This window comes from Stenella coeruleoalba, assembly GCF_951394435.1.
Source record: "Stenella coeruleoalba genome assembly, chromosome: 7".
In the NCBI taxonomy this organism is placed as follows: domain Eukaryota; kingdom Metazoa; phylum Chordata; class Mammalia; order Artiodactyla; family Delphinidae; genus Stenella; species Stenella coeruleoalba.
This window is the reverse complement of record NC_137153.1, coordinates 21,896,827-21,910,610: the sequence shown is the minus strand read 5'-3', so window position 1 is coordinate 21,910,610 and position 13,784 is coordinate 21,896,827. Positions and strand designations below refer to the sequence as shown.

The window sequence follows — 13,784 nt, the reverse complement described above, 5'->3', positions numbered from 1 at the left end:
GTTTATATGATATGCTTTCACATGCAGGCCACTGTCTACCACTGACACCGGGCCACACAAGCAGAAGAGGAAACCACAGACGGCGAAGGCTGTTCAACCCCAAGAGGTGAACCATAGTCTGTACTGTGTTTGCCCTGGGTCCCAGTTTGTGATTCTCTCACTCTTGTCCTGACCAGCTAGCTGTCATTTCTACTCAGCAGTGTTTTACAAATCCATCTCACTAGTTAGTATGCAGCAAGGACTGTGGGCTCTGAACTACACATTCAGAAAGTTCACCTTTGCCTTTTGTTCCATGCAAGAGTCTCTACAATTCAGAGGCTGCTTTGCTGGGGTTCACAAAATGCAAAGAGAATAAAGAGAAAGGGGAGGGCAGATGACAGCTCTCTCTCCTTTTCTCTCTGTGGGATTCTAGGTTGATTCCTTATTCCTTTTGCAATATCCCAATAATGACAATAATATGTATACTTGTATGACAACACCTGTAATATGTATAATCCTTAATGCCCTAGTTGTGTCCTGCAAGTTTAAAAATTTAAGTGGCAATTGCCTAATGACAATGACATTGGTAATAATGTTTTTGATGGAAACTTACCCATCTCTGATAGCTCTGTACACAGCAGAATGCAGCAGCTGGGCCACTGTGATTTTCCATCCAATCTCTTAGTGTCATCATCTGTTCTGAGCTCACATCAGAAAGGGCTGCTTTATTTGGAAGCTGAAATTAGGACACCGATCATTTTTTAAAATTTATTTTTATTGAATGAAGCATTCTTTAAATTCTGTAGTGCTTTACAATTTTCAAAGTTTTCACACACATGATTTCATATAAACCCATTTTAAAATTTTATTTTTTTCTTTTTAGATGAAGCTTGACACACCTGACCTTCTGGCAGAGGAGGATGCGCCTCCAGCTTCTGTTGTGAGTTGGTAACGTCTCTTAAAAATCCCTTCCAATCTAACCTCAGGGGAACGCTAGTGAAAGACATAACCCACAATGCCCAATTATTTCTTCAGGAGAATGTTCAGATCTGTGTGAATATTCATAGAAAATATGGATTCTTCTGCAAAACGTTTTGAAAAGACGAAATACGAGCTTGCCTTTCCATTATACTACTAAATTTAACCCTTCAACCTGAGTTACTGGGTCTGAAAAGCTAATTCATTAAAGAAGAGAACCGATCTGCTTCATAGAATGCCATCTTCATCATATGTCTGTTGGCATTGAGCTTGTTTCTGAACTGCATGTGCGCCCCTTAGTGAAAGCAATTAAATGTACAGGTTTAGAAGATTCCTAGTTCTCCGTTTCTGAAAGTGATTTAAGCCTTTCCGTTAAGCACACCTGTTTTCGAGGCCCCATTTTTTAATTTTTTTTTTTTTACCTTCTTACTAGCTAATTACGAAGCCAGATTTTTCTCCACCGCTGATTCCTACATCTGTGTCATTCTCTTTCCTTGTAAGTATCAGATGGTCACTGGTGGTGTTTTAAATGTCTCTGGTGCCCAATGTGAAGGGTGTCTTCAGATCTCTGGGTTCCCTTTCAGGATACGCTAAGCTAACCTGAGATATCATAGCCCATAGGAATATCTGAGAAAGAAGGCCTACTCACTATCTACAAATTAGAATGGCTATTAATTTTTTTACTGTTAAAAATAGTTCTACTGTTACATGATTGTTAAGAAATGATAAATGGTTCTGCTGCAGAAGTTGAACTGTCTCCTTCACAGGTTAGTTTCTAGACGCTCTTTTTGGAGGATACAAAATTGTATTATAAATTAGACTGTACTTGTTTATTCTAGACAGAATAAGGTCTGTATTATTCACAGTGTTCTAGAGGAGGAAGGGTATGAAAAACAGAGCACATGAAGGCACACCCAGAATAAAGGCCAAGCACTCAGGAAGCAACAGGTAGAGTCAGTCATTCGCTCAAGTGGATCCTGAACATACTCCCCTCATACTTGGTACTTTGTTGTGAGTACATGAGAAGGAATTAAAACTTAAGGTCCTTTTTTTCAATAATTTTTACATTTCTGGTAGGAAAACAAATCATATGCATATGGAGCACTTAACTCCTCATATATTACGTGTGCCAAAGCAGGCAATACTACTGAGAGAAGTATGGCGAGGGGACAATGAATGGGGTAGGAATGGGAAAGTAAGAGGAAGGTCCATTGACTAAGTGGTTGGAATTTGTACTGGACCCTGAGGGTTGGGTGGAAGTTAAAATAAGTGACAAGGAGGTAGGAAGGATTTAAATAAGGAAATAAGTATAGCAAAGATGGGAACTGCACAACATTTCTAACGCCCTCCCATTATTTTTGTCCCTAATATAGCATAAAGACATAAAAGGACTTTCCTCTGCTGTTTTCAAGGATAAGCCAATGTCTGCACTTAAAGTAAGAGATCGATAACCAAACTATTCTAATCTTGTAGCCCTCCTAGAATCAAGGACAGAAGTGCTAACCATGTCTTCCTAGAAGATGCTCACTAAGGACCGTGTCTATATGAGTATATTTTGGGTTCTAGTATATGTCTTCCTTCTGAGCTTGGACAAAAACCAAGAGAAAGAAGACGTAAGGGTCTTTGCTAGAAAGTGATGATGACCCCAATATTCTTTGTTTTCTCAGAAAAATTACCCAGGGATAGTGAGAGGGAGAAAATTCTCCACAGAAAAATTACTCAGCATGGCATAATTCTTCTCCTGATGCCCCACCCTCTACAACTGATAAGTGGCCAGGTGGATAGTTGAATCCCAGTTGTGATGTTTTTCTCTCCTTTCTCTACCCTCTTATGTTTCCACTCCTTCACTGTGAAGTATCAAGCTACAGAATAGCAAGAGTGACTACAGATAAATCATTTTAATTTCTTAATAGTTCAAAGTTATGTAATATCTAAGTTTTTAGGGAAAGTTCATTATTTAAGAGTTCTGTCTTTTTTTAGGGCTCCAGTCCAGAAGTCTGAAGTAACAGCTAAACAAGGATTGGTGGGTAAATGATCAACTTAGAAGACTGGACCATCTGGATGGAAGAGAAATGTACTAATATTGCTCTTGACACTCAAGGACGTTACTATTTCTTGATTATACTTTGAAGACATAAAACTTTCAAGAGAGACATACTCTTGATAATCTTTGTATGAATTAAAATTTTCTGTTCTCTATACTCACGGGAAAGAGGATGGCTCTAAAGAAAGAGTTATAAAGCTGAAATCTCTAATTAGGTGAATTTCCTAACCTTTCCCACCCCTGCTTTTTTACTGTGATGTTGACTAATATTTGTTAAAGGGTTTTGAGCACCTTGATTTCCTCATTCAGTAGGAATTAATTCACCCTCTAATGAAAACAAAAAACAAGAAATCACAGGAAACTGGGAAGGATGGGAGAAAATTGTATACTCCTCATTGGATGACTAGCAATAGCTTAACTGTTTTAACCCTGAAACTGTCAAATTAGAACCCTCAGTTACAAAGAAAATTATACAGACAGACATTCTCTGGTTTATATCATGTCTTTTTCCTACCCTACATTATCTTCTGGAATTCTTATTAGCTGTGTCATTGGAAGTTCACTACAACTGATTAAGACTTTATTAATTAAATTGTTTTTTCATAGAAATTTGTATAATTCAGTTACTGGTAAGCTTAAAGTGAACATTACTTTCTAAGTAGTTTTAGTAGAAACTTAGTAGTACTTTCTAACTAAGTTTTAGTTAAATAAATTAATAACGTAAACCAGAAGTTGTAAACTGCTGACCAGCAGGATGTGTCTGGACTGCAGATTTATTTTATTTGGCCTCAATGATTTTGGCCAAAAAGTATTTTTTAATGTTTTGAATGTATTGCCAATATTTAAAACTTGGGAGATCCTGCATAAACATCCAGATCTCCAGCATTTTAAAAGTAATCAAATGGTTTGTCAACCCTGGAATCACATTGCCCACAGCAACCATCAGCTTAGCTGACTGGTGATGGAACAAACATTGTAGGTTGCCTTACCAAAAACTCCTTTCTTGCTTTTCAGAAGCCAAATTTTGTTCAGTTTTCCATATGCATTTCCATTTTCATGCATGCATGAAGAGATAATCTCTGTAATAACCTATATGGGAAAAGAATCTGAAAAAGAATAGATAAATGAATATGTATAACTAAACACTTTGCTGTACACCTGAAACTAACACAACATTGTAAATCAACTATACTCCAATATAAAATAGAAAATTAAACAAAAAAAGACAATCCTAACTCCATCTCCTGGATACATTTCTATCATCAGTCACTCTAAGTCAATCATAATAATCTCATTTCCTTTACCAGTGGTTGATTGATTTAGAGGTAAGTGTATTAACCCACCCTACCCCCATCCCCCCCTTTTTTGCCAATGGGCAAGACAGGAGATATGCTGGGGAATTTCTAGGAAAGATATCCTTGTCCCTTCTGGCTATTTGGATATCCTGTCTGGTACTGTTGCAGCCATGTTGTTGTGATCATGAGGGCATGGCTGATATACTGAATAAGATAGAGCAGAAAAATGAAAAGAATAAAACCTGGTCTTTTAATGATGTCATGAACTGGTAGATTAGTAACTGCCTGCATCACCGTGTACTTTCTTGGGACTTCTGTTGCATGACCAAGAAAATCTTCTTATTGTTTAAGCCATTTCAAGTTAAACGTGCTCTTATTTGTGACAGAAGCCATCCTGACTAATAAAGTAGCTGCTCCTATTATTAGGGCACATGTTCCACTTCACCATCACCGCTATAGATCGCTTCCAGAAAAAGACCTTCCCTTGCCAGTGACAACTTTAGACATTGCTTAGCAATTAGCCCTGGACAGTCTGCTATTCTGCTCAACACTAATACAATATTACTATTCTTAATCTGCTAAATAAGTAATATTGTTATGGAAACTAAGTTCCTAAGCAGAAGAAAATTATGGTATGCTGTTTACTATGAAAGTATCTCCTTGTTAAAATTTAACTCTTTTCTCTCTCACACCTGGTGTTGAAGTCCATACTCTTTTTTATAAAATAAATTTTTAAAAATGTATTGTGGTAAGAACATTTGACATGACATCTGTCCTCTTAACAGATACTTAAATGTACATCAAAGTATTGTTACCTGTAAGTACAATATTGGGCAGCAGCTCTCCAGTTCTTATTCATCTTGCATAATTGAAATTTTATACCCATTGATTGGCAACTCCCCATTTTCCCCTCCCAGCCTCTGGCAACCACAATTCTGTTTTTTGCTTCCAAGAGTTTGCCTATTTCAGACATCTCATATAAATGGAATCATGCAATATTTGTCCTTCTATAATTCACTTATTTCATTTAGCATAATGTCCTACAGGTTCACCCATGTTGTTGCATATGACAGGATTTCCTTCCTTTTTAAAGGCCAAATAATATTCCTTTTTACATGTATACCACATTTTAAAAACTCATTCATTCATTGATGTTCATTGTTTCCACATTTGGGGTATTATGAAGAGTGCTGCAATGAACATGGGATTGCAGATAACTCTCTGAGACCCTAATTTTAATTTTTTTATATAAATACCCAGAGGTGGAATTGTTGAATCATATGGTGGTTCCATTTTAAATTTTTTGGAGGAATCTTCATACTGTTTTCCATAGCAGCTGTACCAATTAACACTCCCACAAACAGTGCACAAAGTTTCCCTTTTCTCCACACCTTCACCAACTCTTCTGATCTCTGGCCTTTTTGACACTAGCCATCCTAACAAGTGTGAGGTGATATTTCACTGTAGTTTTGATTTGCATTTCCCTGATGATCAATGAGGTTGAGCACTTTTTTACATACCTGTTGTCTGTCTTCTTTGGAAAAATGTCTGTTAGGCTCCTTTGCCCATTTTCTTAAACCTGGCTGTTTTTCTGAAAATATAGATAAAAGTTTTACCATTTTAACCAATTTTAAGTTTACAATTCAGTGGCATAAGTACATTCACAAGGCTGTGTACCCATCACCATTATCCATTTTCAAAACTTGGTCATCATCCCAAACAGAAATTCTGTACCCGTTAAATACTTCCCATTACTACTTCCCCCAGGCCTGATAACCTTTCTTCACCTTCTGTCCATATGAATTTGCCAATTCTAGGTACCCTAATAAGTGGGATTATACAGTATTTTTTTTCTTTCATGTAACTGGTTTATTTCACTTAGCACAATGTTTTCAAGGTTCATCCATGTTGTAGAATATATCAGAATGTCATTCCTTTGAAAGGCTTAAGAGCCTAATATCATTTTAACCTATTTATTTTCTCCTTAAAACAGCTGGAGGCAGTTTCTGGGGTTCCACTTCCTCATGCACATTATCACTGTTTTCAGGCTTGCTCATTCCCTAACCCACTAATTCTTTTTACACGTGGCTTCTTGGTGAACATACTTTTGAATTGATCATGTTACTCACTGTATTCTTAGTATTTTAGAACGTTGTTTTAAAGCAAGGGTCTTGCTAGCCTCTTCTTAGCAAGAACCATGTCTTAGGTCGCTTTCCTAGCCTTACCAAGCATCCGCATGAGCTGAGTGTTGAAATCCTTAGTGTACAACCCCGATGGGGACCTAAAGGAAGCTGGTAAGTTTGTCTAAGTGAAAAACAGGGTGTAACAACCTGACTATAGATAATGGTCTCCTCCTGATGTCCCAGTAACTTCTGATGAAGGTGATTGCAGCCTCTAACTGCCAAAATTGTTGCATTTTTCATAGAGAAAGCCCCTGATTCAGAGGCCAAGTACATAATGACTCAGTATATAACGTTTTCCCTTCTAAGTCAATGTGTGTCACCTGTTTGGCTTTCTAAACTCCAACTGCTGTGAAGTAGCCCCCTGAGGTTTGTGTGTCTTTGGGGACATGTTATAACCGTAGTTAGAATGGAGTCTACAGCAGCCAGTTCTAGGCAGACTCCTTTAGTCCTACTTGTCAATGGCAGGCCAAGCAGACCCAGTGAAAAGCTGAAGTGTCAGATGGGGACCCGGAGAAAGTCAAGAGCAAATTTAATGGAAATGTTCAGAAAAGAATAAGGAAAAGTTTTAAAAAATACGTTATGTGGGGGAAATATACAATACACAGGGATAAAAGCAGAGACAGTTCCCCCAGCTCTTCCATTAACTAGCCTTTTAGACTTAGTAAATAATTTGAACTCTGTGGGCATCTTTAAATTTCCTATGAAATGCAATTAACAATTCATGAATTGCCAATATCTAAAGAGGGTTTTCTAAGAAATGTGTAAAGGTAGTATGAAGAACATAAAAAGAAAAAGAGAAAAGAAGAGAGATGTCCATAGTCTAGAAGGGCAGATAATGTCCATCTGTCATGGATCTACCCATAAGATGCTTCCATTCTTGGATTTGTCAAAGGTGGAGCCCTTCTCCGTACAGGCTGTTTCATGCATCTTTGAGCAGGAAGTAGGGCAAAGTTACTTATTATGTGTAGATATCTCATTGGTGAGCCTCTATTTTTCTTAGTGTTTTGTTGCGTCTATGAAGTGCTTTTAGAATTTGTCTCCATACCTTTATTCCTCCCCTTCCATTAAGTCTAAATCTCAGCCAGAACTTCTGGGTCAAATCAAACACTGTTCTAGATTTGGGGCTGCCATGTAAAATGACCTGGAATTGATATTTGAGGGAAATCAACAAGCACTGAATCCACAAAACTATTAGAAAAAAATGAAATCACAACTGATTGTAAATTTGATGATTTTTTTTAAAAGTTAGAATATCATAGGGTAATGATAAAAGTTTACAACTGTAGAGTACCATATGATTTATGCAAGCCTGTGTGTATGTGTGTGCATGTATGTCTTTGCTTAATCCTTACAACACTATCCTCATTTTACAGATGAGAAAACAGAGATAAAAATGAGAGTAGGTTATTTTTCTCTAGATTATTCAGCTAGGATGTGTTGAAATAGGGTCTCAAACCCAACTATTCTGACTCCAAGTTTTTAGTTCCTTCTACACAACCACACTGTCTGCAGCAAAACTATTTTGAACAGAAAGGCACATTTAACATTATAGTACTAAGTAGAGAAATTCCCCTTTATCTCCAGCTATAATTTCCTTTCTACAGTGTTACCAGTGAAAATTTATCTCATGTTGGTGTCAAACTTTATGCCCCTTGGCTGTCCACTCCTTCTGAAAATAACTTTTAATTTTTCTCCCCATTCTTGCCGCTATTGATAGCACAGAGCCTGGAAAATGGTAAGTACTCAAAAAGTCCTTAACAAAAGTCTTTGGTCAAGACTCTGGATTTAGCATTATGCAACTTACACTTACCTGGTTGTTTTCTTTTGTTCTTTAATGCAAACATTTGCAAAAATGGCGAGAGAGAGGCATGGACATATATACACTAACAAACGTAAGGTAGATAGCTAGTGGGAAGCAGCCGCATGGTACAGGGATATCAGGCTCGGTGCTTTGTGACCACCTAGAGGGGTGGGATAGGGAGGGTGGGAGGGAGGGAGACGCAAGAGGGAAGAGATGTGGGAACATATGTATATGTATAACTGATTCACTTTGTTATAGAGCAGAAACTAACACACCATTGTAAAGCAATTATACCCCAATAAAGATGTTAAAAAAATGTTAATTTACTATGTTGACCTTTGGGATAGAAAGATTAACCTCTTTCCCTGATGTCCTGGGACACACAGCCTCATTCTAAAGACTGGCGTAAATAAATACAGAAATAAATTTATTGCTAAAATAACAGCACAAGGGAGCATGGGGGAAATATTTATCAAAGGAGGGCATGAGAAATTTCTCAGGGAGGTGCCACTTCAACCTTAAAATAGCAGGTTTGTCAGGCCTATAAAGGAAACAAGAAGAAGGGGGCATTCTGGGGAGATAATGAGATTCAACAATAGCATGTATGAAGTCATGGTTCATCAGGTTTATCGAGGTTAGCCTGAAATGAAGCATTTTATTTATTTATTTTTTTAAGGAGTCTCTTTATATATTTACATACACCACCCTTCATTAAACATACACACACACTGTGCACACACAAATTGTGGAGGTTTCAAAAAGTATAACAAAAGGAAGAGAAACAGTTAAGAGAATTAGAAAACAAGAAAGCAAGAAAGTTCCAGAAACCATAAAGCCATGGGTAAGATGAGACCAGTGAAATATAAAACATACAGCCCTACAAGTTTGATAAGTATGAGCTCTAAGTTTTACTCCAAACTATCTGAAGACAAAATAGTAAACAAACGAGAAGTAAACGGGATTGATAGGAGATGGATAGCACCCATAAAACAAAAACATACTATCAACAAGGATAATAAAACTACATAAACAGAGCAAAGCCAACCAAACAAATACATAAAAATCAGAAGGAGCACAGCTCTTCCTGTTTCTGAGAGTTTTCATGGTGGTATCGTTATTGGATCAAACTTGAGAACCTGACTTTGCCTTTTTCCTGGGCTTTCACACTGGTATCCCCCAGGTATTTCACAGATACAGATTCTTGACTACTTGCCCTAACCCACGCTATACTCACACCCAGTAGGAAAAGAACCCCAAAAGGGAGGAATCTGTAGGCTTAATTCAGCTCATCGACCCAACCTTTTCACCAGTGACTTTAATCCATTACTTGTCACAGTAATGGAGTAATTTCAAACTAAGCTGTAAACCATGAATTGAGAAATCAGATAATTGATCTTTCTCACACTAATATATCATCACCGAACAAGTGAAATAGATATTTTAACCTGTTTTAAGAGTACTTGCAGCAATATGGATGGACCTAGAGATTACCATATTAGGTGAAGTAAGTCAGACAAAGACAAATATCATATGATATCACTTATATGTGGAATCTAAAAAAATGATACAACTGAATTTATTTACAAAATAAAAACAGACTCACAGACCTAGAAAACAAAGGGTTTTCCAAAGTGGAAAAGCAGGGAGAGGGATAAATTAGGAGTTAGGGATTAAAATATACATATTATATTATATATATATATATATATATATATATATATATATATATACACACACACATATTGTTACATATAAAATAGATAACCAACAAGGTCCTGTGATTGCTGGATTGTAGGGTTACTCCAAATTGTCTTCCAAAGTGGCTGAAACATTTTGCTTTCCCACCAGCAAAGAATGAGTGTTCCTGTTGCTCTGCATCCTCCCCAGCATTTGATACTGTCAGTGCTCTGGATTTTGGCCTTTCTAGCAGGTGTGTAGTGGTATCTTATTGTTGCCTTAATTTGCAATTCCTCATGATATATGATGTTGAGTGTTTTCATATGCTTATTTGCCAAACATACCCTTTGGAACTGATCCAGGAACCTTTTATTTTGTTGCAACTGAAGATAATGTCATAATAAAACTTATATTTGAGTCCTTCTAATATCTCTTGAGATGGTAAATCTTCCATGCAGTGACTCAGATGACATCAAATAATACCTCCATTAGCAATAGGTGGGTCTCACAACTAAAGGTACACGAGCTGTTTGGTTTAGACTTCTGCTTTCTTCTTAAAACACAAAATGGAGAAGTAAAGAGGGAAAAAGGAAGCTAGGCTGATAGAAATAGGTTTTGTAATTAGAAAGGGGTTTTAAAGGACCCATTCAGCTGAATGATCTAATTCTAGGTAAATTTAGTGAGGAAAGAAAACATGCATATCTTGTTTACATTTAAAAATCATCCAGTCATTTCAAGGAAATAAGCTGATGTGGCACATCTGGCTATTTCTTTAGTCCCAGGAGAACTTAAGGAAGCTGGAAGACTTCCCCAGATAATGTGGGAGTGGGGGTGGATTTGTTTTTAGATTTCTGTGTGCTGCTTTGGCTTGGAACAGGAGGCAGCTTGGAAATCTGTGAGAGGGTAAAAGAGGAACAGAAGGTATTGAGCTTCTCTGGCTGTTTGCCAGATTTGCCTTGAATACACAGTGTTGTGTATTATATCTGCTCCAACTGGGATTAGTCCTGGTGGACTCAGGAATAAAATCAGGGCAATAGAGAAACCCTGAGCAGTATGATTCCAGAGGAAATGAGACTAACTAATCCTTCACAGTTGCTTTCTCACCTCACCTGCTCTAAACTGACAAAGGAAGTAACATCTAAAGAGTTTATCTTACTAATGCTATTTCTCTAGGGGCAAACGGTGAAGGTCTGAGAGCTGTCTGTGGGTGGGGAGTAATTGACTTGTTTCCTTGTATTTGAGGTTTTCCACCTTGTGAGAGATGCATCAACTTCCCACTTTCTCGCTTTTCTAGCTAACAATATCTGAGGCTGTCCTTCTCTATATGCATGTCTTAGTAGAATAAGCAATAGTGCTGTGTAAAAATGAGGTAGCTGACCCAAAAATAACACATTAGGGAAACAAACATTTCCAAAGACAAGCAATATGTTGCATTACAGATTCCAACCTAGGCAGAAATATTAGAAGAGAGGAGACAAAAATAATAATAAACATACTAATAGGAGTAAAGGAAGATAGTTCAAATATGAAACTAAAACAAGAAAACATAAAGAAAGGAACCAAGGGAAAATATGAGACATAAGAAAACTTAATAGTTGAAATATACAGAATAAAATAGAATAAATAATAGAATAGATAGAATTGAGGAACAAATCAGTAAACTGCAGAGACCAAATAAAAAGTTTTTTCCAGAAATAACCAAAAAAATTACGAAGAATTTTTTTTAAAAAAAGGAGAGCCAAAAATTATGGAGGGTAGAAGTAAAAATGCTAAAGTCCAAATAATAGAAATCCCAGAAAAATGATATCTCAAAAAAGGGGAGATAAGTAAATATTTGAATAATGGAGATGAATTTTCCAGACTTAAGAAAGAGAAAAGAGCACCATATGAGAAAAGCCATGGAGAGTCAAAGGGGAAAGGGAAACAAAACATTTAAAAAAAAAAATCTTGCCCTTAGCAAATTTATGACAAATTTAGGAATATCAAAACAAAGAAAAAAATCCAGTGATTCCAAGAGAAATAGCATATCACACAGAAAAAAAATAAAAAGATTTTCATTGACCTCACATTTTCCAACAGCTGTAATAGATTCATGAAGGAAATACAATAGCAATTTTAAAGTTTTGAAGGAAAAAACTTAGAACTAGGATTTTATACCCAACCAAAACTCTATTTAATTATAAGGAGTTGATTCAACAATATTCTCAAGCATCAGGGGTTACAGAAATTGACTACACAAAGACCCACTTGAAAAGCCTTTTGGATAAATTAATAAATGAGACAAAAAAAAATCCAGAGTACACCACAAGAAATATATGAAGCAGAGATGATTAAACATCTTGATAAAATGTATGTATCCTAAAACAAAATAGTTATAGCTCCCCTCCCCCAAAGTATATCCATAATTGCCCTGATTGGAAAGTCTGGATCAATTCTATTCAAGAAAACTTTGTTATGATGGAAGTATTCTACATCTTCACCCTGTAAATGGTAGCCACTAGCCACATGGCTATTGAATGTTTGAGATATGGCTTCTATGACTTAGGGACTGAATGTTTAAATTGTATTTAATTTTAATTAATGTTAATCTTAATAGACACATGTGGCTAGTGACTACTTTTTGGACAGTATAAGTCTAGATGATATCAATAAAATGTAAGACTTGGGAAAGAGCAAGGAATAAGAAAGCGAGGTGAATTCTTGTCTTATTTGGGGGGAGAAATAGTTATCAACTATTTAAAAAGTAAGAAATAATTTGAAAAGATGAAAACAAGGACAAAAAATACCAATAGTAACAATAAATATAATTAAACTAAACTTACAAGTTAAGAGACAAAGATTGATGAACTGAATAAAAATAAAATGCAGATATGCATAGTTTACAAGTGACACATCTAAAATATAATTTCATGTAAAGTGAAAAGATAGGAATAGAAATATCAGGCAAATATAAGTAAAAAGAAACCTGGGGTATCTAATTATCAGAGAATATATACTTTATGGCAAAAAAGCATTATTAGGGATGGAGAGGGTAGGGAACAAAGAGAGTTATTGTATAATTTTAAAAGGTACAAAGTAAAATGTAGTATTTTATGCATCTGAACACCTAATAAATTTCTAGAACCACAAGGGGAAAGTGATAAACTTGCCTTAATTGTAAGCAATCTCAACATCTTCCTTTTGATTATGAATAGTTCAAACAGATAAAAAATTAAGAAGAATATATAGGTGATGTGGACAATATAATTAACAAGCTAAGACTAATGTAATTATATAAAGGTCTGCATCAAACAAGAAAAAAATCTAAAAAACTATTACAAAGAGATATAGCCAAAAATCCAAATACAGGGACTAAAATGTGACACTAAAAAAATTTGAATACCCAAAAGAAGGCAAGAAAGGAAAAACAAGAGAATAAAAAGCAAATGCATGCAGACTCTGGAGGGGCTCATGCCAGGGAGTGCTTCCTGGGGCTTCTGCTGCCGGTGTCCTTGTCCTCACGGTGGGACAGGGCCTACCCCTGCCTCTGCAGGAGGCCCTCCAACACTAGCAGGCTTTTAAAAGGCTACTGCCAAAAGTTGTTTACATAAAAACTCAAAAGAGAAGAGGAACCAAGATGGCGGAGTAGAAGGACATGCTCTCACTCCCTCCTGTGAGAACACCAGAATCACAACTAGCTGCTGGACAATCATCGACAGGAAGACACTGGAACTCACCAAAAAAGATACCCCACATCCAAAGACAAAGGAGAAGCCACAATGAGATGGTAGGAGGGGCGCAATCATAGTAAAACCAAATCTCATAACTGCTGGGTGGGTGACTCAAAG

The 13,784-nt window shown here is 36.5% G+C and overlaps 1 protein-coding gene and 1 long non-coding RNA gene across 10 annotated transcripts in view; one reads left to right on the top strand and one right to left on the bottom strand.

Moving 5' to 3' along the window:
• Positions 1-3,975, top strand: part of ADAM28 (ADAM metallopeptidase domain 28) — a 356,867-nt gene extending 352,892 nt beyond the window's left edge. For 7 of the 8 annotated variants that reach the window (XM_079927363.1, XM_079927366.1, XM_079927364.1 and 4 more), the window contains 5 exons: positions 28-106; positions 863-919; positions 1,391-1,453; positions 2,331-2,393; positions 2,938-3,975. In XM_079927363.1, the coding sequence (XP_079783489.1) occupies positions 28-106; positions 863-919; positions 1,391-1,453; positions 2,331-2,393; positions 2,938-2,958 (283 nt within the window). In that variant the 3' untranslated portion in view covers positions 2,959-3,975. Of the gene's footprint in view, positions 1-27; positions 107-862; positions 920-1,390; positions 1,454-1,823; positions 1,857-2,330; positions 2,394-2,937 lie in introns of those variants that run through there. The other variant, XM_079927369.1, reaches the window with a different exon arrangement.
• LOC307189356 overlaps positions 1-13,784 on the bottom strand; it is a 273,604-nt gene that overhangs the window by 16,270 nt on the left and 243,550 nt on the right. For both annotated transcript variants that reach the window (XR_013829163.1, XR_013829164.1), the window contains 3 exons: positions 5,817-5,887; positions 3,991-4,107; positions 593-715 (listed from right to left, as the gene is read on the bottom strand). This is a non-coding gene — a long non-coding RNA (uncharacterized lncRNA). The remainder of the gene's footprint in view (positions 1-592; positions 716-3,990; positions 4,108-5,816; positions 5,888-13,784) is intronic.